The 25,768-nt window shown below is 39.0% G+C and overlaps 1 protein-coding gene across 14 annotated transcripts in view; it reads left to right on the plus strand.

The window, feature by feature from the left end:
- Positions 1–1,572: 1,572 nt before the first annotated feature.
- Positions 1,573–25,768, plus strand: part of ACTN2 (actinin alpha 2) — an 89,106-nt gene continuing 64,910 nt past the window's right edge. For 12 of the 14 annotated variants that reach the window (XM_073338211.2, XM_073338209.2, XM_073338207.2 and 9 more), the window contains exon 1: positions 1,588–1,701. In XM_073338211.2, the coding sequence (XP_073194312.1) occupies positions 1,597–1,701 (105 nt within the window). In that variant the 5' untranslated portion in view covers positions 1,588–1,596. Of the gene's footprint in view, positions 1,702–25,768 lie in introns of all 14 variants that reach the window. The other 2 variants (XM_073338220.1, XM_073338208.1) reach the window with 2 other exon arrangements.

Here is a 25,768-nt window from a genome sequence, read left to right on the forward strand (position 1 = left end):
CATCTCAAGGGACACCTACCACTTAATACAGTGGCCGCAAATCTGACCTTGTTTGTTTGGGGGTCAATTTTGCTGAGCATTCTGTCTTTGACAAAAGGCTTTGACAAAGCCCTGGCTGGGATGAGTTAGTTGGGGATGGGTCCTGCTTTGAGCAGGGGGTGGGACTAGATGACTCCTGAGGTCCCTTCCAGCCCTGATCTTCTGTGATCCTGTGGTTTGTAGATGAGGAGAGGTTTGTGTCCAATACAAGCACTAGCACAGGGATGACCTTCCCTGGCAATGCTTGGGTGAGTGTTTAATAATAGACTAGATGAAGAACAAAGTAAACCTGCCTGCCAGTTCCCAAGAGAAATGTTCTCCCTAGGAAAATTAAAATGTTATGACATGGGAAGCATGGGATGTGCTTGTCTGAATTGTGTTTTCATTGTTCACAAGGCACCATAAAGAGAACAAAAAGTTTCCCCACTGAATTTTCCAAAAAACTTTTCCTAAATTATTGCCTTAGCAGTCATTAATTTATAATTCTCTCATTCTAACCAGGGGGGCAGATTCTGCAAACTGCTGAACATCCTCTGCATCCCATTGATTTCAGTGGGAGCTGAGAGTGCTCAGAACTTTGCTAGATCTGGCTTTTTTTCTCTCTGGTTTATATTCCAGTTCTGATATATTTAGTCATTTTGTTTTCTCTTGGTAAATGCTTTTCTATAGTGACTCATGAGAACCTTTTCAAAAAGGGAGATGGGGTGAAGTGAGTCAAGGGCCTTGAAGCTTTGGACCAACAGTAAGTAACATGTTGGTTTTATATGTGTGTGTGTGTGTGTATATAATATATCTTGATTCTGTTTTTTAATTTATAAATTGTAATCAGCTCTCCAAACTACAGATGCATGCACCAAACATAAAAAGATGAAACTTCAACAGTTTCTGAGTGCTATTAAAAGAAAAAAGACAGTAATGCAAATCACAGAAAATGTTCAGAGCCACTGAACAGAGAATGTATACAGAGGTGAATTTCCTTGATTAGACTTCCCTCCTGCAGATAAATCATTGCTCTTCTCTGCACAGTAAATACCTACATGTATTTGTGTAACAGTTTAATAACACTTAATAGCAAATGCAAAATTGCATAGTCTTCTATATACCAACAGATCATTCTGCTTCTGCTGATCAGGCTGAAGGTCTGCCTTGCAACTTGTAAACGAGAGACTGAAAAAGGTGGGGGCTAGTCCAGGCTGCTGAGCCACGTGACACAGTGGGGATAATAAGCAGCAGCAGTGAGCTGGAGCTGGGGCTTCTCTGGAGATTCAGCCACAGGGACCTGCAGCAGCAGCAGAGTGGGAGGGAGGGAAGTGAAGGTCATCACAGTTCAGCTCATACCTGTATCCTGACAGCTTCAACCTGTCCTGCCAGCAAGACTCATCAATATTAACACCCTCTCACCTTGAAAAAAGAAAAAAAGAAAGAAGGAAGCAGGGAAAAAACACCACTGCCTGAAATCAAAGAAAAAAGTAAAAAATAAAAATCAAGTAATAAAAGCCACAGCAAGTGTAGAGTTGAATCTGGTCCTTGAGCAATATGAACCAGATAGAAACAAGTATGCAGTACAGCTATGAATATGAAGATGATGAGTATATGATCCAAGAGGAAGAATGGGATAGGGACATGCTCCTGGACCCAGCATGGGAGAAACAGCAAAGGAAGGTCAGGAAAGAAAATAAACTGTGTGTCTGTCGATGTGTGTCTGTGGAATAATAATCACCGCCTTATTATAACACTTTATCTTGTAGCTGTAAATGAATGTGCACTAGTGAATTCAAGTGCTATAATTTTTGCAAAGGAATCTATGATCAGTTTTACTTTTTATATAAACATTTTTAGCTATGTTGTTATATATAGCTTATGAAATAGTCCTTCACTTTCACTTTTAGAATTCTTATATATAAATGGAGACTGTATATGAAATTAAATGAATATCATGAAAGTTTTTTGATACACTTTGATTCAATATTTTTCATGCTCACATTGGCTGTTGGCAGAGATTTTAACCATTCCTAAAATCACTTTCTGGGCCATATTTTCAAAAAGTGGCCTCTGAATTTGTGTAAATTCACCTGATTGCCTGTAAAAATAAGATAATTGAAAGTGTAAATGAGAAGCTATGCCTGCAATTACCCAAAATGCACTTGCAACTGCATATTTCCAGGAACAAACTGAGAGACCACTTTTGAAATTAAGGTCCTCTGAGTTGACTCGTATTAGAATTTACTGTCAAATCCAGTGGAACAGTCTTGTTAAGAAACTATAGTCTTGGGAAATGTTCAGGCTGAGGTTTAAAAAGTCTCTTTATTTACTGAGTTAGGGACTGAAAGGTACCCAGCTGTCGTCCTACCAACTTACAGGGACAACTCTGTAAACGCCCTGAGCATCCTACTGTGGAGGAAATGCTTCTTACCTTCTGAATTTTGAAAAACAGTTGTACCAGCATAGAGGCTGATGATGCTCGGTTGCTGAGTACAGGTGGTATTTATAATCTTATCAGCAACTTGATTAACAGTTTTGATACTCCACTAGATAATCACTAATACGGCTTCATTAAAACATGACAAAGTAGAAATCACCTAAGCTGTTGCATAAGCAGCACATGGGAAAGGGATGATCACATCCGATGAAGTGAGCTGTAGCTCACGAAAGCTTATGCCAAATAAATTTGTTAGTCTCTAAGGTGCCACAAGTCCTCCTTTTCTTTTTGCAAATACAGACTAACAAGGCTGCTACTCTGAAACCTGTGAAATATTTCTGTTATTTCCTAAAGTAACAGATAATGTTGAAATTTATAGCTGTAAGATCTGGAGTTATGAGGTCATCTGCTAATTGCAGAAATAAAATATGTGGTATCCATCAGGCAATTGGGCCAAATTCTGTCCTTTGCTATGTGTGAAGAGCTCCCATTGAAAATTTCAGTGGAAGTTGCATATGTGTATCTGAAGGTAGAATTCAGCCTATTGAACACCTACCCTCTGTATATAACCTCTTTCTCAATGTAAGAGCAATTAGTTGCTTTTAGCAGGAAACTAAGGGTGAAATCCTGACCATAGGTCAATGAGTCTTTTTTCCCCATTAAATTCAATAGGGCAAGGATTTCACCCTAAATTTCTACTTCTAGCAAAATTGCAAACCTTTCTCCTCCCTTTATTTTTTGTTTTTGTGTGTTTAGTTTTCAGGACCTGGCATGGTAGCATCTGTTCAGATACTACTGTGTGTAGGTAATGTGCACTCTGTGGGATGTCTTGAATACTGGTCTTTATATCTGTTATTTCAATTGTATCCTCTGGACCAGTAATAAAACTACAGCAGTCATCACTTAGATTTATTTTAGTTGGACTTTATTTTTTTATCTGGTGAGCAAGTGATTCTGATGCACTGTAACCTATGTGGCAATTAAAGTATGGAAGGCTTTTCAGTATTAGAAAATTGACGTTGTTCATTTTGTAAAGTATGGTACTTATAGTTTCTCTAAGGACCTAATACAGTTTCTTATGCAGCAAAAAACCACATTGTATAACAACTGCAGTTTTGTACAACAGTTTTGTATTTCCAAGTAGCATCAGGTAGATTTACTTTTCTTGAAAATATTGAATTCATAAGACTGCAGCATCCAGGATAAAATTGATCCTGTGTCCCATTTGAGTCTATGTTCTTGGCAGAGTGGGCAGATGCACAGAATGCTGTGGTAAAGAAGACAAAGTACTGAGGGGTTTTTAATAGTGTGGCAGTTGAATAACTCTTGGACAGTCCAGAAGAGTTTTCCTACAGTGAAAACCAGATATGCAGAGAATCTGGGTTTATTTTTGTTAGCAGTTAATCTGTTGCACATTTTTAACATTTGTTTGGGGTGGTGGAGGGAGTAGGACAGGGAAACGCTCATGTGAATCACAAACTGTGGACTCAGCATTTCTATCTCTTGTTCTATACCAGTTTGATTTTTCACTCCAGTTCGACAATGCTTCCGTGGAAAGTTAGCAGTTTAGAGCACATCAATAGATTAGCTATATTGTGGTTTTGTTTCTTTTCTGCCATGTGCATTTAAAACAAATGCCAAAGTGATGCATACATTTAAAAATGACTAAGAGAGGGCATTCTTATTCCTTGGTTTAGAAAGGAGTCTGATAGTATATTTTCCCCTGGATTAATAATATCTCAGTAGATGGCCTGATGGATCTGAAGTGATCTAAGGGTGTCAAAATCATTTTTTCAGGGTGCTAAAATAAGTTCCGGAAAGTACATTCCCCATTCCCATATTTACTGGAGAAGGCTGTATATGCTTGGGTGGGCACAAAGCTTTGTTCAAATATAATAATGAATAGTGATCTCAGTGCAACCCTGGCAGTTGGCAGCATATATGTTCTATGAGACAATCTTGGAAGAGGACAAAAATAAATGCCACTGTTTCTATTGTTGGCTGCCCTCTCCAGACTTGCCATTTCACTGATATGCATGGTATGAGATCTGTCAACAGATGCTGGTAACACACGATGACGTCCATAGGATTACAATGGATATGACGCTAATTATAACCACAGCTCATAGGGTATTGAGTCTGCAGTAATCCAGGCTCTTGCTGTGGAATTCTTTGTTGCAGAAGTCTCAGTTAAATATGATGTACATTGTACAAAAGGAAGCTGGGGAGTAGCTTTGCTGTATCTGTTGTGAACGTGAACTGCAAATTGAAAGCTTCAGTTGGCGCAAAGTTTCAGAGTAACAGTTTAATCTGTGTAAAAGGACACCACTAAAGTGCAGCAGTTGGCAGTATACAATATTAGATGCTAATGGTGCAAAACATAATTGGGGATTGTAGGGTTTGAATTTCAAACAGAGGTTTGAAAGGATTAAATTATGAGATTATTAGTATGTCTTCATTATGCCGTGTGTAGAGATGCTTCCAATACATGCTGATCAGAAAAGTTCAATTTTTGTGTCTTGTTTTCATCTTCGGGAGAAAGTGAACAGAGTAAATTAGTACTTTGGAAGTTTACTGCTTAATAAAAACACAGTGCTTTGCCATTGTCAATATGCACTTTGCTTGCTTGGTTGTTTAAAAAATATTCTGCAAGTGATGTGGATGTAGACACTTGTTCATTTGAACCTAAAAGGAAGCCATCAAGCACAGTTTATATTGGGCCACTTACTAGTCATGGGAGATAATACCTTTCAGTCACTGCCAAGCTGGGCTGGATATGAACTGAAAGCCATACTTGCTGACAATGGAAAATTTAAAAGCCTAAGATTTCCCTTCTGATTTCTGCTGTTTCAAAACAAAAACCTGATATCTAATACATTTCAATAAAATATTTCAGTAATAATTCAATAGGGAAAAGACTATCAATTTACTTTAGGCAAATTGGGGCAATGGTAAACTCAAGAACTGAAGTCCTGTATTCTTTGCTGCCTGCCCCTTCGGTTTTAATGAATGTCATCTTTACAACTGGCATCTGATCCTGTGACACCGATGGCTGTGGCATTACCAAATGTCTTGAGATTCTGGAGTCAGTCTCAAAGGCTTTTGGAGTATTCTCAGGCTGAGGCTTGGGTGAAAAGACTGAGTATCAGCATGTATGTTGAAGACATTGACGTGAAAGGCATTACATCCCTTGAGCCCAGGTTTCCCCACAAAGGGCATGACATTGATATTTCAGGGTCATCAATTGGATTAAAATTATAGGTGGCTTTTTCAAATAAATTCTGTTGCCTTTTATTATTTGTGTCATATATAGAAACAAGTGCTCTCGAATTTTTAGACATAGGTAGGAAGACAAAGGTCAATCTTTCGGTTCTGTGTTTGTACAGTGCCTAGCCCAGTGGAGTTCTGGTCCTTGACCAGGGCTCATAGGCACTATCACAATGTAAATAATAATTATTAATAAGATTCCTGCCTCAAGAAACCTACAGTCCTAACACTGATGGGGCTGTGTCTTGGTGCTGAGGGTTCAAGGGGTAGTAATTTACAGGGGAAGTATTTTGTTACTCTAGTAAATTTGTTTTCACTTGTACGAAGCTATATCACTATTTCTTCATTTATTCCTTTTTTAGCTAACTTGCTTGTTTGTTTCCCACTAGCGCTCTCTAATGCCAACTACTTAACACTGTGCTTGCAGTCGTCTATTTTTCATTTGTTTAATCCCAGTTAAAATATTTCACATAAAGTGGGATTTTCAAAAGCACACTTTTTGACTTAACTTTTACTCCCCTTGAAATCAATGGTAAAAATGGGTGCATGGCTGTCATTGACCCAGCTGTGCTGTACAGTCCATTTGGGCAAGACCCTTACATCTGTGCAGAGTCCCATTGGAGTCAGTGTGTTTCTGCACGGATGCAGCAGTTCACCCACACAGATCAGAGTGAAGGAGGGGTGCTCTTACGAATAACAGCTTCAAATGTTATGGAAAATTCAATGCTTACCTTTTATCTTAACAAAGCAAGAGTATGCTGTTGAGAATAGTATTTGCAATTCTAAATCGGGGGGGTTGCCACTCAGGGAGGTATATTAAGCTGGCTTTTTAAAATACTGAGGGCATACATTTTTGTCCTGCGATGCCCCTGTAACTCCTATTTAATATTAATGGGAGTTATACATATGAATTGAGAGCAGACTGTAATTCCAAGTATGCAAACCTCTATTGAATAATTAGGTTCATCCATATTATTTTAACCTTTAACATACATGGAATTTAAATACTTAATTTCATATAGTTAAACATTGCTTGTATTACAGCTGATTTCTGGGCCCCAGAGACATTGTTTATTTAAAGGAATATATGGATATGTATTAAATACTATGAGTTAAGATATTCAACATTAGCAAGTCAGGAGATCCAAAAGGTAATCCTACAGCCCCGTTTGCTGTAACCCTGCTTTTAAAATATGTGGTTGTAATTGTTTTCCATTGGGAAAAGTTTCTTTTTCTTCCCTGTATTCTCACTATAAAGACAATATGTCAGAAGGGATTTTGCTCAAACTTAAAAACAAATTATCTTTGACCAGAGACCAAGAATAGATAACTTCTTAAAGGATGAATGTTTTGGAAAAGTTATGAGAGTAGAAAAATGGAATGACCATAATGGACACTGCTTTGGTCACACTGATGATTTTTCATATTGTGTATTAATAGGAGAAATGCTGGTCTTTTCTGCTTTTATTAACCAGATATAAAGATGTATTTGGTTAAAACGCCAAACCTGGCAGAAAGTATATATTGACTTCAGATACATTTAAGTAAGAAAACAGACTGTTTTATTGAATATTCTTATCCTGTGTTTACAGAATTATAATAGTTCATGGGGTAATAAGCTGTTATTGATACTTTATGTATTGGAATTTTTATTATGTTAACCTGTTCAATGTGATATTAAAATACAATGAGTTATAACCTCAAGCCTGTTTTTACTGTATTTTCTGTGTCAAGGAGAACAGAATGCTGCATTCTAGAGACTATCTCAGACGTGGGTGATAAGTGTGTGACTCTGGGGGGCTCGTATGCAGAGCCACCTTTACATCAGTGCCCCTAGTGGGAGTGCAGGGCTGAGAGTGGGATGTCTGTTTTGGCAGTGACAGATAAACAAGAGGACCTGAAATATAGGGAAGAGGGAGAAGTTGCGTGCTGGGAGCCCATCTAGAAATCTTTGTGCTCCTGATCTAGTGGCTACCTAGGCAGATAGATGCATGGAAGCTCATGATTCTTTTGAGTAGAAACATTGCCACCTTTTAAGTAAAGGACAGAAAGATTTATCTGATGCCTAAGTTTTATTTTTAGACAGCTTTTGTCATATAATGATTTATTGCTATGGGTTTTTTTAAACCTTGACATAAAACATTCTTGTTTGTTATTAAAGGAAATCATAAGCCTTTGGGATAAAGAAAAGATCTGAAGGTTGTGGACAGGTGCAATTCACTCTTCAGGATATCTGAACTAAAAGGGAATTTGCAGACTAGGGCAGTGTGTATGCTAGAAATCTTTGTCTCATACCATCCTTTGGAGTACTTCAGGCATGATTGTCTATCGTTGTCCTATAAATTAATAGAAAGTGTACTGGAACAAGATTTCTGGCCTTAGTTATACTATTATAGACAAAGCCAGCACAAGAAGTCTTAATCTTATTTACACTGGTGGTATAAAGGGTTCTTTTAAGGTGGGTTCTTTTAATTTCTGCTTAATTTAAGGCCTTTTTACACTGCTAGAGTAGCACCAAAGGGCCTTAATGTAAACAAGAATAAAATCTCAAAGTATTTATTTAGGCTAAATCCTGTACTCCTCTTGCATGAAAAACTCCTTTTGATTTCACTGGGAAGTATGCACATGTGAAGACTGCCAGAACAGAACAGGCTTGTCAGGAAAAAAACACATTGTTTTGTATCCTACTAAATATCCAATCTTTGGCAATATACAGATTAATTTTTCCTTTATGATGTATTAATTTGGCATGTAAATCCTGTAATTACAGCCTCCATCATACTAGAAAATAAGAAAAGTTTGCATTTTAGAAGTATAGGCACAGAAGACTCTCTTAGGAAAGACTAGTCACCATTATGGACCAAATTATCCATCTAGTTAAACGTGTGCAACTTAATTGAGTTCAGTGGCATTGCACTGATGAACAGGAATTAAGAGAAATTGACTCTATAAATCTGTAGGCAACATCTGTAAATAGTTACAGTAAATTTCACTCCAGAGTCCATGCTGGCTTCCATCAGTGTAGCCTCAGTAGAAATACCCCTCCTTCTTGAAAAGTCTGACAGGGTGAGGAGAAGTTTAAAGTGATGGAAGGCAGCAGCCCCATTCCTCACCTCTGGGATAAAAGAGGTGATCAAGCCTGGGTTGCACACACTGTGGATAAAATAGGAAAAAGAAATTAAATGGGTGCCAGGACTGGTTGGAGATCACTAGGAAAATTAGGAAATGTAGAAATATTACTGTTATACTTAAGGGTGCCCCAGGACACCACTGTTGTTATTTGGAGTATAATAGTATCCACAGATTGTGATAGGCACCTTCCAATTGCAGGTCGACTTTGCATTGAGAGATGGGTAGGCAGACCTGTGCCTGTGCAGAGCCCCATTGAAATAAATGGCTCTATGTATCTGCAGAGGTCTGCTCATGAAGATTCACGGACATATAGTATATGAAGACAATCTCTGCCCCGAAGAGTTTCTAGCAATGTGATACAGACAGCAGGGTCTCCTTATGCCCACATGGAATCCCATTGAATTTAATGGGGCTCTATACAGGCACCTGTAGGGCAGGGCCTAAGTAAACAAGTAGTGTTTGAAGGGTAAGGGAGAGGGATGAAAACACAGTCTTTAAAAATAAATAAATATCAACATTCCCGCTACTTCACTACCTAGCCAATATTAATTGGCAATTTTTTGTCGGCATTACAGTAGATGTGTGTCTCTAGATAAGTGGCTTTACAGACTAACTTAGGGAAGGGATTCCGTTTGTAAGGAGTGCCATGGAGGGAAGTACAAAGACAGTTGTGGGAGATCATATCTCATGTGACCCGCAGAGTCCTAAAATGCAACTCCCAGCCATCCTCTCCCTGTATCCTCTGGGTGAGAACACAGTTGATAAACTGCCAAGTTTTTAATTACTGGTGAATTAAAGCAGCAAAAAGCAAACAATTTATATTTATCAGGTTTATTTATCAACAGGTTCAAGTGAATATCATGGTTGTGTGCATTTAAAAAAAGGAATGATGTGCCTATAATATGAAAATTAGGTGCAGCCGCTGGGCTCGGGGCAAGCATCCAACATGGATCTTAGCATCGCAAACTTTCCGCACCCCGAGGCTAAGTGTTTTTCTCAAGTTGGTCAGGGTTTTCCTCTTTTAAACAGAAGAGAATGTTGATTGTTGAGAAGTTATTATATATTAACTATTTTCTAGTATTATGCCTTATATTGTAGATTCTGATCCTACAAAGGGACCCACAAACAGAGAGCCCTACTCTTGTGCAGCATCCTGCGGAAAGTAGTAGGGCTCCATGTAGGAGTCAGGGCTGTGTACGTGGATTGTTTTGCAGGATTAGGCCCTTAGAGATTGGTTTTAAGTTAAAATCGTAACATGCTGAATTCCTTTTGCTAATGTGACTTGTGTGGAATTGTGTCTGAGAGGAGGACACTGAAGCAGTGGCAGAGTGACCATATTTTGTTAGCGTGTTTGATATTTTATCTAAATATTATCAATAAACTCTACTCTGAGAGAGAAATAAATGAAAATTGTGGCCATATGTACCCAGAATATAAAAGAAAATTAAACAGAGCTTTTATGAAACTATCTCAACCAGCAATATTTCATGGTGGCAGAAGTTTATAGTTCTATTGGGAAATCCTTTTAAAAAACCCAAACAAAACACCATTTTATTTTAAGAAATAAGTGCATCGGTGCAGTACCAATATTTATTCATTTATTTTATTCCTTTCAATTTATAGTCATCCTCTAATCTGAATGTAGCACTTTTGCTTTCTAATGGGCAAATTCTGTATTACACTATGCAGTTCTACTGAATTCATTACAGTGGGACGGAACAACTGGATTTTAAAAATACTCAGTGTCCTTTATAACACAGCTGGCTACATTTAAGCATTCTAGAACTGAACTTGGTTACAGAGGAATATGTTAGATTATTAATTTCTCTGGCATGTATATATGATATACTCCAGAGAGAAGAATTTATATGAAGTAGAATTGCCTAAAATGCTTCCTGATAAGGAACATAACTTTGTGGACATCACAGTCAAGTTAATATTGTTCAAAAATTAATTTTCTGGTTTTTTTAAGTTAATTTAAATATATTGAAAAATATACCTTTTTCATCATAGTTGGTTTCTAGGAAGTATATGCACCTCAGGCTGTTGTAATAAGACACTGGTAATATTTGCATTTGCAAACAGACTTGCATGTATACCAGCTTGGGCCAACCAAGGTTGTTGTTAATGCACTGGAGCTCTCTAAAAGAAAAAGCATTGATGGATTTTAGTATACATCGAACTGAGACCATTGGGCAGAGCCATTCACAATGTCATCAGGCACTGTGCAATGGTCCCTTTTCAGTTTATAAAATCAGGCATGAATTTAAGAAGATTACCTATTCCACATTATTTAACAGGAAAATACAACTGAATGATCACCTTCTGTGACTGTGCTTCTGTTCCTATACAGTAACTTTTCCCTGTGGTACTGGAAGCAACTGTTTTTTAAACTAACTAGGGTGGCGTGATTCTAATAATTCTCAAACTACTGGTGGGAAAGAATTACTGTGTAGGACCCGAGGTTCAGTTGCTGTCAGTGGTGATTTTCCTCTGTTGCTGGGGATGTTGGAACAGGAGAGAGAGCCTGAATAATCAGGTGAAGGAGAGGGAAGGAGAGCAAAATGAAAAGAGAGAGAATTGAGAGGGAGGGAGATTGAAACTAAGGACAGATACCAAACAGCTGAAGGGAGATTAGAAACCAGAGACCAGCCATGCCTGCTGATAGTGTGTGTGGGGAGGGGGGGAGGAGCCGGCTTCAGCAGTTTTACTGATCGTGCTCAGTCTGTATGACCATGCTCAATACAAGCCAAGTACCAAATCTGGAGGGGCATGTGACCCTGCATGCGCCCCACTCCCCATGGGTCACCTCTGCTAGAAACACACACAACCTGAGAAGTGTAAGAAAGAAATGTAGGGATATAATAAGAGACATGGTGGATAGGGCAATATCTTTTATTGAACCAACTTCTCTGTTGGTGAAAGAGACAAGCTTTAGAGCTACACAGAGCTCTTCAGCAGGTCAGGGAAAGGCACTCAGAGTGTCACAGCCAAATACAAGGTAGAACAGATTGTTTAGTATAAGTAGCTAACACATATTTTAAGAGACCATTCAAGGTAAAGTGACCTGTTAACACCTCTCCAGTCATAGGACAAAAAAGTGGGATTAGTGGATTACAAATTGCTGTAATAAAAGACATAAAGCCAGCGTCTTTATTAAGACCATGATTTTTAGTGTCTAGCAAAGTTATGAATTTGAGCACCCAGGCTCGTCTTTTGAAGGTTTTGTGCAGGTTTCCTTTGAGGATGATGACTGATAGATCATTTTGTGATGTGTTCACCCACAGGTGATATGTTTTTTGTCATTTATCATTTTTCTGTTTGAAAAATACCTAGCACTTTCATACTTTTGATCAAATATTTTGCACGCACATAACCGAAAAACAACTGGCGCTAGAAAGACCAAACATTAAATCTAGGTCTTTAAAGATAAAAACCACTGTGCCAACAACTCCATGGTATTGCCCTTGCCCTATAATGCAAATTCATTCTTCCTTTTCCATCAGATTTTTCCTTCCAACCTTTTTAGCTACCATACCACATTACAGAAAAAGATCAAAGATGATAAAGCTTGAATTAGTGGTGAGAAACATTCTTCAGTGTTTATCATTAAAAGAGAAGGTGGAGTGTGAATAGTTCACCCTCCATTGGCTAACTCAAGCAGTTCTTCCAAAAACCCAAACTTTTTAATACTTCAAATTGCAAAGTTACGTAGTAGGCAGAACACTGTCACGAAAATTTCACAACAAAATCTACTTGCTTGCCCATTTTACCATGATAATTGATAATCATTAAAAGAATAATATTTTACTTTAAAAAATTTTTCTCGAGGGTGAGTGGGTAAGTAGAATTTTAGAAAATTACAATAGGAGTTAAAGACTGACAATATTTTTCATAGCTCTATGATAAATCCTTGCTATTGTTTTTGGAGTCACACTTACTAATACCTCTGATTTGGGGCTGTCTACATAGGCAATTTGACCTTGTTGTGGGATTATGTTGTTGTTTATTATTTGTATTACTGTAGCAACTAGAAGCCCTAGGCATGGCCTAGGATCCCATTGTGCTCGGTGCTATATAAACACAGAACAAAAAGACAGTACCTGTCCCAAAGATTTTACCCGTTTTGGTTCTGCCTGTGTAGATGGAACCAAACCATATTTTAGCCACATTACTGAATCGTGTTACAGTCCTATCACTAATGCATTCTAACACAACAGGGGCAACTGGATGTAATTTGATGGCTTGTGTTGCATAGGTGAGAAGGGATCTAATGGTCTCTTGGGCCTTAAAAATCTATTACTCTGACATGATTAGATGACAACTGTGTTAAAATATGATACTTGACATAGTAAATGTCCCACAGTGGTGTGTTTTTATTTGTTTTTTTAAAGAGTAGTACAATATGCTTAAGTCAATGTAAGCTGAGGATACATTAGAGGACAAATGAACAGTTATCCAGAAAACCAGGCCAAATTTCAACCCCATTTTCAGAAATAGCTGCCTAAAAATTAGGCTCTCAGTTCTTGTTTAGGGTCTCGGTTCAGGAAAAGACTTCCACATGTGCTTAAATCCATCCCTACATGGGCCAAGCACATGCCTACAGTTAAGTATGTGTTTAAGTGCTGCCCTGGATGAGGATGCTTTCCTAAACTGGTACCTAAATAAGTGCCCTGATTTTTCAAAAGTATTGAACACCCAGACTCATCAGTTCCCACTGAATTCAATAGGAACTGCAGGCTATGCAGCACTTCTGAAAATCAGGGCACTTATTTAGGAACCTAAACAAGGGTTTAGGAGCCTATCTTTGGGCAAACTTTTTTGAAAATCTTGGTCCCAGCATAGCTTTCTGGTGCTGGAAAGGCTAATAATTTGCACATTTGTATGTGAGACGACAAGGAACTTACTGTTTGTAGAAAACCAATAATCACCTGCATGGCGTGAGCAAAGAAAACATAAATGCTGGTGCAGCTTTGAGGGATTTTTTAAGCTATGGGTCTTTCTTCAGGCTGTGGAAAACCTGTAGGGTCAAATTTCAATCCCATCTGTAGCTAGATAAACTTCAGTGGAGTTACGTCAGGAATCAGTTTGGCCCTATCTATTCTATTTAATGTCTTTATCTACACATATAGTGTATTATACATCTGTCACCAGGGTTTTGGCAAGCTACTAGAATTATTAAAAACAAACAAACAAAACACCATACAAATAGTCTGAAGATTGTACTTCCTGCCTTTGCCTTGTGGCCTGTGTTTCCATGACGCAAAGCGGCCCCATAGTCAAAATGTTTTATGACCAGAAAACATGCACTTTAACAAAGAACTTCTATGTTTACTTGACAAAGGATTTGCTCATTACAAATTCAGCGCTCGCTCTAAAAACAGATGTTCCTGCTCCCTGCATTTGAGCTGTCGCTGTTTATTATTTTTTTTCTATTGATTCTGGTTAGGTTCTTAAGCAAAAACAAGTTAGTTAATACCATTTTGTGTGCATATATAATGATGATATCTATTTATAGTCTCTGAGTAAGATATTTAAAAGCACCTTTGTGGCTTTGGCACACAAGTCCCATTTTCAAAAATGACTTAGGTATTTTAGTCCTATTGAAAGTCAATGGGACTTGGTGGCCGAAATACATTGGTGCTTTTGAAAATTTTACTCTCTGTCTACTTTGTCACAGAGCAATTGTGTTACTGAGGTTAAAAAATAACCAAGCACAATACATTTTAAATGCACCTCCTATATTTATGCCGTTGTATTCTAATAATAATAAAAAAGACAAAACCTTTAAAGTATTAAATCTAAAACGAATATTTTTTTTTATTTCTCAGTCAGCAACTGTGACTCGGCAGAGAAATTAACTTTCACTAGCTGAAGTATATGCTTTGTGTGCTGAGAAATACTGCATTTAATACACACAAGCGGGTTAGGTTACACAGTGAGCTAATGCAGAAGGCTTTTACTTCTGAGAAAGGGACCTCAGTTGAAATCTTGGTTTAGAGAAACTGAATTAGGTAGGCTTGAAATCTGTTATCTAACAGAGTACATATGCATTAATTCACTGTTCAAAAATACTCTGATGTCTGACCATAAATATATCTTCTTATGATCACTTACTAGTAAAAGGATATTAAAACACCAAATGGTCTTCAGATTGCATTGTCTCTTCTGAGTCTCTTCTCACTTTATCGGTGTGGAGGACATGATCTTACACTCGTGAACATTTTAAAAGCATGTTGATAAACTAAATTATGAAAACTTTTCTATCTACCCTATTAGTGGCTGAATCATACACTGGGGGAGGGGGGAGCAGGGGCGTGGCAATGTCACATATAATTAACAAGAAAAGATAGCACTGTGAAGAAAAAGCCTCATAGAAAGCAGGGGAGACAGTTGGAAATCCAGTCTACTAAACCTTGGATTAGCCTACTTCAATTAATCCTACTATCTGGAGGGTATACCCTCCGTTTCACCCACACTATCATTTGGATGTAATTGTTTCCATCACATAACCTTAAATAGCCAAGGATCATTTAAAAATATGTCTGTATGGCATCTTCCAACTTATCTGTATATATATATATATATATATATATATATATATATATATATATATATATATATATATATATACACATCTTCTTACTATATGTTCCATTCTATGCATCCGATGAAGTGAGCTGTAGCCCACGAAAGCTTATGCTCTAATAAATTTGTTAGTCTCTAAGGTGCCACAAGTACTCCTGTTCTTTTTGTAGGGAAAAAAGTCAACCAGCACCTACACTGATGGTTCAGGAGGCAATGAGATGCCGGAAGGAGGGTGTTGGGGATCAGATGCCGCTGTTGATGATGGAAGAGCAGTGAGTGGGCCCTGAGACTGGAAAAGGGAACCAGAAATAAAATTCAGTGATATGAATGTTCATGTGCTGATGATGGGGCATTGGTCATGTTGATTCCCTCTGCTGAACTGACTTGGTGGAGAACTTTATCCAGTGCAGAGGGCATGTGCTCCACCTCAGAGTCCACGTGTGTAATACAGGTGTAGAAGTGCCTCTGCCGAACCATCAGAATAGCTAAGGAGAAGCTTCCTCTGGCACCTCCTCTTTCATCCTGTCTCAATTCTCCCTTTTCTCAATTCTAGAGGCAGTGACAGACATAGCAGAGCTTATGCAGTTTTTTCTACAAGTGGCTTGCCATAGGAGACTGGCCATGCAGCTGGAATAGACCCTACATGTAAGGTGCAGTACACAGAAAACGGAATGACATCTCCTTTCAGTTAGATCTCTACGTTCACACCCTTCATCATCACTCTGCCAAGCTACACATCTTCAATTGCCCCTAGCCCCTTTAACACTGTGTAGTTCCTTTTCTTGGAATAGCCTCCAGCTTGTTGATATCCTTCTGTTATGAAGGTGGCCAGACCTGAATATAATATTCCAGACATGATTTCACTTGAACTGTATAGAGGACCGATTACTTCCCTCCTTTGTGACTTGATGCCTTTGCATAGCAACTCAAAATCTCACTGGATTTGTTTGCTCTCATAGTACATACTATTTTTTGGTCTACCTCGCTATTTCACAGTTTTGCAGGAGTTGAACCTCAAAGGCTTCCCCACATCCTGCTGTTTACTCCAGTGCGGCGTAAATCTGTTTGGGGGCATAGAGATACCTCAGACATCACCATGCTCTACGGTGATCCAAAAAGCACCAGTACACTGTGCTTGCTAAAATATATCTGACACAAAGCTAGGTGACCCTGATAGAAGGAAATGTTTTCTTCAGCAGCACAAATGCCAGATTCTGTCCTTGATCCTGCAAGGTGGTGAGTATTGACTGAGAACTGCTGAGTACCATCAATCCTATTTATATCATTGGGAGTTAAGGGTACAACACCTTGCAGGTTTGGGCCCCCAGATGCATGCATGGTTTCCATTTACTTAAATGGGATTCACATATACAGTCAGAATTTGGCATTGTACTATATGTAAAACAAAGCACTGTAATGTCTTAATTGTTAAATTATTAAATGCTAGAACAACGTGGCTTACTGGAAGAGATCAGTGTGTTAATGAACCTTTGGTCCAAGGGGAAATACAAAATTAACCTTTGTAAGAATAAAAGACATCAAAGGCCGTAGTGTCAAAAACACAGCATTCAAGCCTAGGTATTATAGTTCTGTTCCATCAGTCCTTTTTTCCTATTTCTCTCCTCCCTCTCTCCCCCCCTGCCCAAAATTTTAACCTAATTTAGCAACTTTAGGTCTGGATCTGCTCTTCTCACAAGTTATGTGTGTCAAGCGGTCGTTTTTCACTCAATAGTACTTTCAGCATGAGAACACTTGTAAATTTAATAAATTATCCAGTTTCATTCACTTTTTGTAACATATTTTATATTTACAGAACCAACATTTTTAAGTGGCACAAAAGGGTCCTTAATTTACCTATTTTAGATACTTAAGTGGCCTCTATCACCATGGTATCTGAGGATATCACAATCTTTAATATATTTATCCTCACAGCACTCCAGTGAGGTAAGGAAGTAGTCTATGGATGGGAACTGAGGTATAGAGAGACTAAGAGTATGTCTGCATAACAAAGAAAAACCCGCATCTGGCCCATGCCAGCTGACTCAAGCTGTGGGGCTGTTTCATTGCTGTGTAGACTTCCAGGCTCAGGCTGGAGTCAGAGTTCTGGGACCCTTCCATCCAGGCTCCAACCTGACCCCAGAAGTCTACACAGCAATGAAACAGGTCTGCAGCTTGAGCCCCATGAGCCCGCGTCAGCTGGCACAGACCAGTTTTGGGTTTTTCTTTGCTGTGTAGATGTATCCTCAGGAACTTGCCCGATCCTACAAGAAGTCTGTAGTGTAGTAGGGACTCGAAACCATGGCTCCCAAGTCTCAAGTTAGCACCCTAACCACTGGATCATGCTTCCTTTCTGATCGGTATAGCAATTTAATTTGGGGGCTAATGTATGTGGGAAATTTGTTAGTATTATAGATACTGTATATTGGCATAAGAGATAATATTTATTTAACTGTTATAGTGCTAATGTTATACCCTAAGCAGTTAACACAGATTAAAAGAACAGTCTTCAATACTAAAAAAAAATAAAGATCTTAATATTGTTATGGTGGGAGTCATTGGAGGATGTTGTTACACAAAGTATTACCAGTTTGTTTTCTTGGCACGCAAACAGTGTTCGGTCTTTGAAGATATACATATTGTTGTAAGTTTTGTGATGTATAGTCCTTTTGGGAGAGCTGTTGCCAACAGCTGGAGAGTTTGCTCTCAGCTTTACCTTGTCTAGCTAGAGTCAATTCTTTGTGCAGAGTTGCTTCCTGAGGCAGGGCATTGGTGTTGGATTGAGGTTTCTGAAAGCGGGAATTACCTGTATGCCATTTATGACCAACTCTGTTCAAAGATGATTGTGTATAGTATATGTAAACAAGCTATACTATGAAAATACCCAGACTGATGTCTTCTCCAACAGGAAACCAACCTGCAAGACCCAGAAATCTACTACCAATCAGCAGGGTAGTGACCATATTAAGGAACTGAACTCCCTATTTCAATATTAACAAAAGCCTGGAGATTAATTTGTATACTGGGGATTGGATAGCTCAGGATACTGGAGATATGAAGCCTTTCAGTTTTAGAACACAGTTTCCTGGTGCCCTACGCAGCCGCCTGCTGCCTGCCTGCTGCTCCAGCCCCTGCTTCGCCTCTTTCCCATGGCCCCCAGCCCCGCCCCCACCCCACCCCGCCCCTGCTCTGCCCCAGGCAGATTTTTTTGATATTGCATAAAAGTTGAGAACTCCACTGGTTGTGATGGGTTGCCTCGTTGCCTGCTGCAATCAAACTTGTCTTGTAACAAGGCCTGTGCCATCAGTGGTAATGAAACTTTCTGCATGAGAGAGGGCACTTGGAATATTATACCTGCTGTTCATCTGAAGTTGTAGGTCTCTATGGTGTAATCAGAGAGTCAGATTAACTTGTGAAGGATGCAGTGCCATAGGAATGTGAGCAGCCAATGGACCATCTCTGAGCACCAGGTATGGTTGATGGAGCCAGGATTTCCAGATGACCATGTCTAAACTGCTGCTGTCCATCCTGAGGTGACAAGCAGTCCTGCGCTGCTGCAGCTTTATTTACTAACTCTGAGACCATGTAAATCTATTATTTTTGTTTGCTAGAACAGGGCTTGTTGGTGTGAGAGAGCGAGAGCTAATGAACTATAATGGAGTTGGCACATTGCTTTGGCTCTCACAGCAAAAGCCCCTGTAGAAATTGGTGAAAGGAATGAAATTCTGTACACTGGTCATCTTTTTCAAGCTACGTTGACAGTATGTTGAACTGTATTCTGTGGCCTTACGTGCAAATTCACACGTTTAGGTTGTTGATTTTTACAATAGTAGGACCTATGAAATGCCACTAAGCAGTTCCATCCAGTAGAGGGTAATACTGTACACAAACACGAGACTGCACGTTACAGTAGGAATTTAGGCAGCTGTGTCATTTCTGGGTTTGTTCCCTTGTGTCTCTAGCTGCAGCATCCTTTGTCTCTGGCTGCAGCACCAATCGTCTCGTCTTGCTACAGGTAACCAGGCTGACCATATGGCTTCCTTGTTTTTCATTATTTTATATTTCAAGTTGTAGTATCTATATTATTTAAAATGTTTAATAGTGCTCTAACTGGATGGTATCGCCCTTGTCATCGCAGTGGAGTTTATATTAGGAGTTAATGCTGACAGTTGCAGTATTAACTCTCGCTCCTGCCTTCTTCCAAATCTGAGGCCTGATCCAAAGCCCATTAAGTCAATGGAAAAACACCTATTGCTTTCAATTGGCTTTGGATCAGGGCTTGGAGTAGGGATAGTTTGGAGATCTAGGAGGGGAGCCAGTATCAGTGCGGCTTCCAGAGTTCAGAATGAATCGTGCAGGCTCTTTGCAGGATTTCCCCGTGGATCTATTGGAATATCCACATTTTAATGGTAGTCTTATCCCTTCTACAGTCTCATAGACTTTAAGGTCAGAAGGGACTATCATGATCATCTAGTCTGACTTCCTGCACATTGCACGCCACAGAACCTCACCCACCCATTCCTGTAATAGTCCTGAGACCCTTCCCTCACAAGATGACAATGAGTTGGGAACAGTGTATGCAGTGATCCACATGCAATTTCCCCTGGAACGTCTCTGCCTGATGGGTTTTTACAATGCAACCCTTTTTCTGTTGACTCCACTAAAAGAAATCACTAATGGAACTGTAACAAAATGCTTGATGATCTTCTTGACATTTGCCAGTGTCCAGCCTTGGTGGTGATCTCCTAAAGTTATTCTTAAAGTGATATTTAAATGCTTTAGAATCTTCAGCTTTTTTTTTTTGGCAATAATCAGGCCTGTGAAATGGACATGTAGTCACACAGTGATGGGAGTTGCGTATTTTCCAGGAAACCTTATCCTCACATAGGATTAGACCACCTGCTTTGTAAGGGCTAAAGCCTTCCCTGGCTGTTCTGTGTGCGTAGAATTCCCATTAATGCTATTGGAGCTTACATTGTGTTTACTGAGTGGGGAATGTGCCTCTTTAATTATACACCTCATGAATAATAGGGTTGTGGGAATCAGTGATGAAAAAGACCTTTCAGTTTATGGAGTTGATCTCCTAGTAGGGTGGACTGTTCACTACTAGAAAAGGAGTACTTGTGGCACCTTAGAGACTAACCGATTTATTTGAGCATGAGCTTTTGTGAGCTACAGCTCACTTCATATTTGAGCATAAGCTTTTGTGAGCTACAGCTCACTTCATATCCGATGAAGTGAGCTGTAGCTCACAAAAGCTTATGCTGAAATAAATCGGTTAGTCTCTAAGGTGCCACAAGTACTCCTTTTCTTTTTGCGAATACAGACTAACATGGCTGTTACTCTGAAACCTGTTTACTACTATGATCCAGTGTGGTATCAATTTAATCTCTGATATGATCACTACTGCACTTTCAGACAGAAGAGCTTAGTAGGGCTTTTCCATCTCTGAATTCTAAGACCTTGTGATTCTTTATTTTCTAGTGCCTTTTCTAGTTTTTCTGGTTCTGCAGTTTAAATTACCTCACTGTCAGGAATTTTTCCGTGATATTTAGCCTAGATTTTCCTTTTCTTGATTTCTTTGAATGACTCCTACGTATGGTACATAATCCCTTGAACCATCCCAGATAGTTCACCCACTTCAAATATTTACATCCTTTACATAACCAAATTCAGTTAGCAAGTTGCTGTGCTAAACATTAACATTTCACTTGGCCAGTAGAAGACTTCCTGTCACTCAGTGATTGAATAACATTAAGTTCCTGTAAAAATGACACTTCCAGAAGAGGTAGCATTTAAGGCTCCAGAACTGTAGGTCACCCTAGTTATTTTATGAAATTGTACCAGGTGCATTTTGGCTTTTGTTTTGGGGTGGAAAAAAGGAAAAGGGGTAAAATCCAAACTCGAGTTCAAACAACTGAAAAAAAAAATCGAATCCTTTATTTATTATTTCTAGTTCATACCAACTCAGTTAATGGTGCAGCCATTTCTACACATTTGTAGAAACTCCCCCACACGTCAATTAATAGCCATAAGGGTACATTTAAAACTGAAACTTAAATAAAATGGTGCCAGGCAGTTCCACTGCACTTGCAGCATATTACCACATGGTTGAAAAGGGTTGGTTTATTTTCTGTCATTTATTCCTGGCTCTGCCACTGACCTGCTGTGTGTCTTCGGGCAAATATCTTCACCTCTGTTGTCCCTTTCACCCTTCGTGTGTCTTGTTCAGGTAGCCTGCAAACTCTTTTTCTGAGGCAAGGACCTTCTCTCACTATGTGTTTGTACGGTGCCTGGCACACTAGGGCCTCTAGGTGCTACTGTAGTACAAGCAGCCAACAGTAATAGCTGCTGTTGTTTTACCCAGCAGCAAACGACAGAGCAGCAGAAGCAAGATATTATGTCCAATGATGATACAAGCTGTACTTCGTATCAAATGGTAAAAATAGTGTAGATAGGTCACTTCAGCAACTGCCAAGAGGAAAATGAGAAGTCACAGTAAAGGAAGTTCCAATTTGAAAGGTTTCCTTCCCACAATGGAGAAAATTGTGTCAATTTATGGCAATAAATTCCTCAGTTATTGTAGCTTCCTCTGTGCAGGGCTTCCAGCTGGGTCTCTTTGCTGTTTGCGACTTGTGCAGAAGTCAGTAGAGTGCCTGTTCACAGGGAGGAGTAATATGATCATATTATTCCAACTTAGCAATGACTGCCTATAAAGAGGCTGGTCTTTTTGGCTTTTTGGGCTCTTAATGGAGAGGAGCCTGGATATATTGAGACCTGCTCCTTAAGTCTTGTTCTGGTGGGTATTTGCATTCTGAGGGCTTGCAGCTCCCACTGGCTTCAGCTGGAAGTAGCATAGGTGTTCAGCACCTCTGGAAATCAGTCGCCCTTCTACAGTTCCACTATCACACTTTAAGTCAGTGGGTGACAAAGCGTTTGTTCCAGTGGCCCCTACACTGTGGAACTCTCTTGCTAGTTTAAATATTGTCACTTTGGCTTTTCAGCATTTTTCCTACTGTTTTACACTTCCACAGTTAAAATCAAAAAGGCGAAAAATGCAGACGTCAGCGTTCAATGATATCAACTTGTCTGTGTTTCATCTCCTATATGTTTGCATGGTATTCATTTTACAACATAAATAGTAAGCTATTAAATAATATTACTGCATACTTACCTGGGAAAACAAAATAGAAAATAGTAATATATATGCCATGTGGCTGAGTTAATCTTGCTATACATAAGAGTGAATTGCGATAGCAGAGTATATCAATGATCATTCCAATCCAGTATACTGTCTCTGACAAGGGTGAATACCAGATGCTTCAGAGCAAGATGGAAGAAACCCCAGGGTGGAAAATTATGGAATAACCTGATAAAAAACAGTGAAAACCTGACCTCATTAAATTCAATGGTAGTTTTGCCATTGACTTGAGTGGGAACAGGATTTCCTCCACAGTGTGTTCCTTTTTAACCCATTTTTCCTTCCTCCTCATCCCACATATACACTTGGCCTGGGCTATTGTCTGGCTTGAGACAATTTTCTGCAAGACAGTTTAACAGGGTAACTGCTCTGTTACGAGGGATAAATCTTAGCAGTGAAAAACACTTACTTTTGATTTTTTTTTAAAAGACAGCTTAGAATTTGCAAAATATTATATAGTGCTGCAAAAATTGCTGAGAGTTGTTTCTGAGCTCTTAATGATCTCCTCACTCTAAGCCATAAGACCATTCTACCCCATTTGTGTTTTTTCCATCATCTTGTGCCCCTTGGTGGGGGTCAAGACTTCATTGATAAATAAAATTATTATTACAAATTATTGTGGCAAGCAATCACCACTACATTAAAAAAAACAGACTCCACAGTACGGTATGTCTGACTGTAAACTGAAATGAATCAACACTTTAATTTCTTATTCCATCCTAATTGATAAGAATCCTATTAATTCCCATATACATTTGTTAAAGGAAGCCCAGATCACGTAGTTTGCTGAGTGTACGTGTATGTTTTTTTGAATTTATACTTTAGTAATGAGGTTTTGTTTAGAGCCATGTAAGAGGCTTATAACTAGGAGTAACAGGACCAGAGAGAGAAAATGAGAATTTAAGTTAAATATTAGGGGGGAAGGAGGAATTTCCTAAAAGTGAGATTTCTTAGACTGTTCAATTGTCCTCCAGGGAGAGTGACAGGAACACCATCTTTTGTCACAGCTAGAATGGGTTTAGCAGATACTGTGTAGGGAGTCTTTCTGCACTGGCAGGTGGATGAATCAAGTGACCTAATTGTTTGTGTTTTCTATCTCTGATTTCTACATTCTTACTCAGATATGATAACAGTAATGGGCTAGATTCATCCCTGGGATAATAGTGCAGCTTCATTGACCTGCCTACAATACCTCTGAATTTGGCCCAATGGGTGTGTTGTATCACATCTATGCAACAAGTGTAAGTTGTGCCAATGGGGAAACTGTTCTCTCACTCTTGCTCTGTCTCTCTCTCTCTTTTAAACTAAAAATAATGGTAAAGTTTCTTTGTTACATGCATACAGCTAGCATGCAGATTGTGTTCCAAGCGGAGAGAAAGGCCCTGATGCTGAAGTCCCATGGACACAGGAGTCCATGCTAGCAGGTCGCATTGCAGGATCAGGGCTTACATTTTGAAATATGGATAATAGGCAGAAGCTGGCTGTGCTTCAAAGAGAGACTTCAGTCTCCTCTAGTAGGAATGTTCTGGCTTTCTCTCTGCAGCACTCTTGCCATGTACTCAGAGCACAGTAAAATACCACATATAGCTACAGAGCGAGTCATTGCATCCCATTTAGGCTTGAAGTAATGAACAATCCCAATTGCCACCATTTGAGAGAGCGGGGATATATCAGGATCAGTGCTGTGAAGCAAAATAATTGTCAGTTTTAAGCAGTTGTCCCTTTGAAGTAAATAGCAGGAGTCACCCAAGTGTGTGTATTAACACATAAATGCACATCCTTTTAGGAAACACTGCCAGCTTATATTTTCCACTTCTCTGAAGACCTGAAGATCTAGTTATAAAGATCACTTTATCTGAGCTTGCTCCCCTGTCCCCAGTTCAGTACACTGCAAGGTCCACAAGGCAGTTGTGCTGCGTCACAAAACAGAAATCTAAAGTATTAAGTTTTTTACTCGTGTTGCACTGTGTATATGTATGTGTATTTTGATCTATCATTGCTCGATTGCCATTGAGCACTGTATATTTTTATCTTATGGAATAATCATGGGTAGGGTTAGAAACAAAAAGAAATGATTCAGGAAGGCCAGTAGCTGTTTTGAGAGAGAAAACAAGAACTCTTTTAAAATCAGTTTGAATTTTAAATAGGTGGTGTAATTAGTATAGGAAACATAAAAAAGTTATTGCGACCCATCTTTCTTTGGTTCCATTGAATCAGTCAAAGAGAGCATTAGCCTTTTTGTGAAATGTGAGTACTAGCTAGTGGGAAACCATTGGAATTTCTCAATTAAATATCTCAAACGTTACATCAGGATCAAAGGCTCATAATTACAGTAGTGTTCTCCTTTTATAATTCTGGGGCAGCATCAAAAGAAAGTTAAATTTTTATCAGTACTCTAACATATGCAACATATGTGGGCTTTCCTATTACTGTAGGACCCTTTCTGCCTTCATACATGTTGTTTATTCAATCAGAAATACTATGTCCTTCAATTTGCATCCTTACAAAGGTACACATAGTTTTGGGGAGTTACTTGCACTAGGACTGCAAGTTGGAGTTACCCCAGTGACTGCAAATTCACATGTTCATGGTGATTCAGTTGCCTACGTGAAATCAATTTGGTCTTCTCAGTCCAGTTTTCAGTGAACATATTTTTACATCACAAATGACACAGACAATCCTTTTGGTGGTGATTGCAGAGAGGCCAAGCACTGCCTGCATAAAACCTGAATTACTCTGTCATCCCTCAACATAGGCTTTCCAAATCAGGATTGACACGATTGGTGGTGTGTTTTGGGAAAGTTTCCTACAGGGGTCAGAGAGTAGTTCAAATTCCTTGCCCTTTCGTTCATGGCTCTCTCTGCTTAGAGTGATAACACAGGTTTTCTTCTACTGGTAGCTTTTGTGATGGGCATTTAAAAAAAAAAATTTAGAGTTTGCTTTTTGCAAATAAATTCAAACCCCAAAGGCCAATGCTCCAGGCATTTAATTGCACCTATTTTAGCATATACTATTGCTCTGTGATGTCAGTTCCACCCTGCTCATCATGGCAGTCTGCTACTCTTATATGCTCCCAACAGGTCAGCAGTGAAAATAATTTGCTTTTCCTAATTCTTCCTTTCAAT

This window comes from Lepidochelys kempii, chromosome 3, assembly GCF_965140285.1.
Source record: "Lepidochelys kempii isolate rLepKem1 chromosome 3, rLepKem1.hap1, whole genome shotgun sequence".
In the NCBI taxonomy this organism is placed as follows: Eukaryota; Metazoa; Chordata; order Testudines; family Cheloniidae; genus Lepidochelys; species Lepidochelys kempii.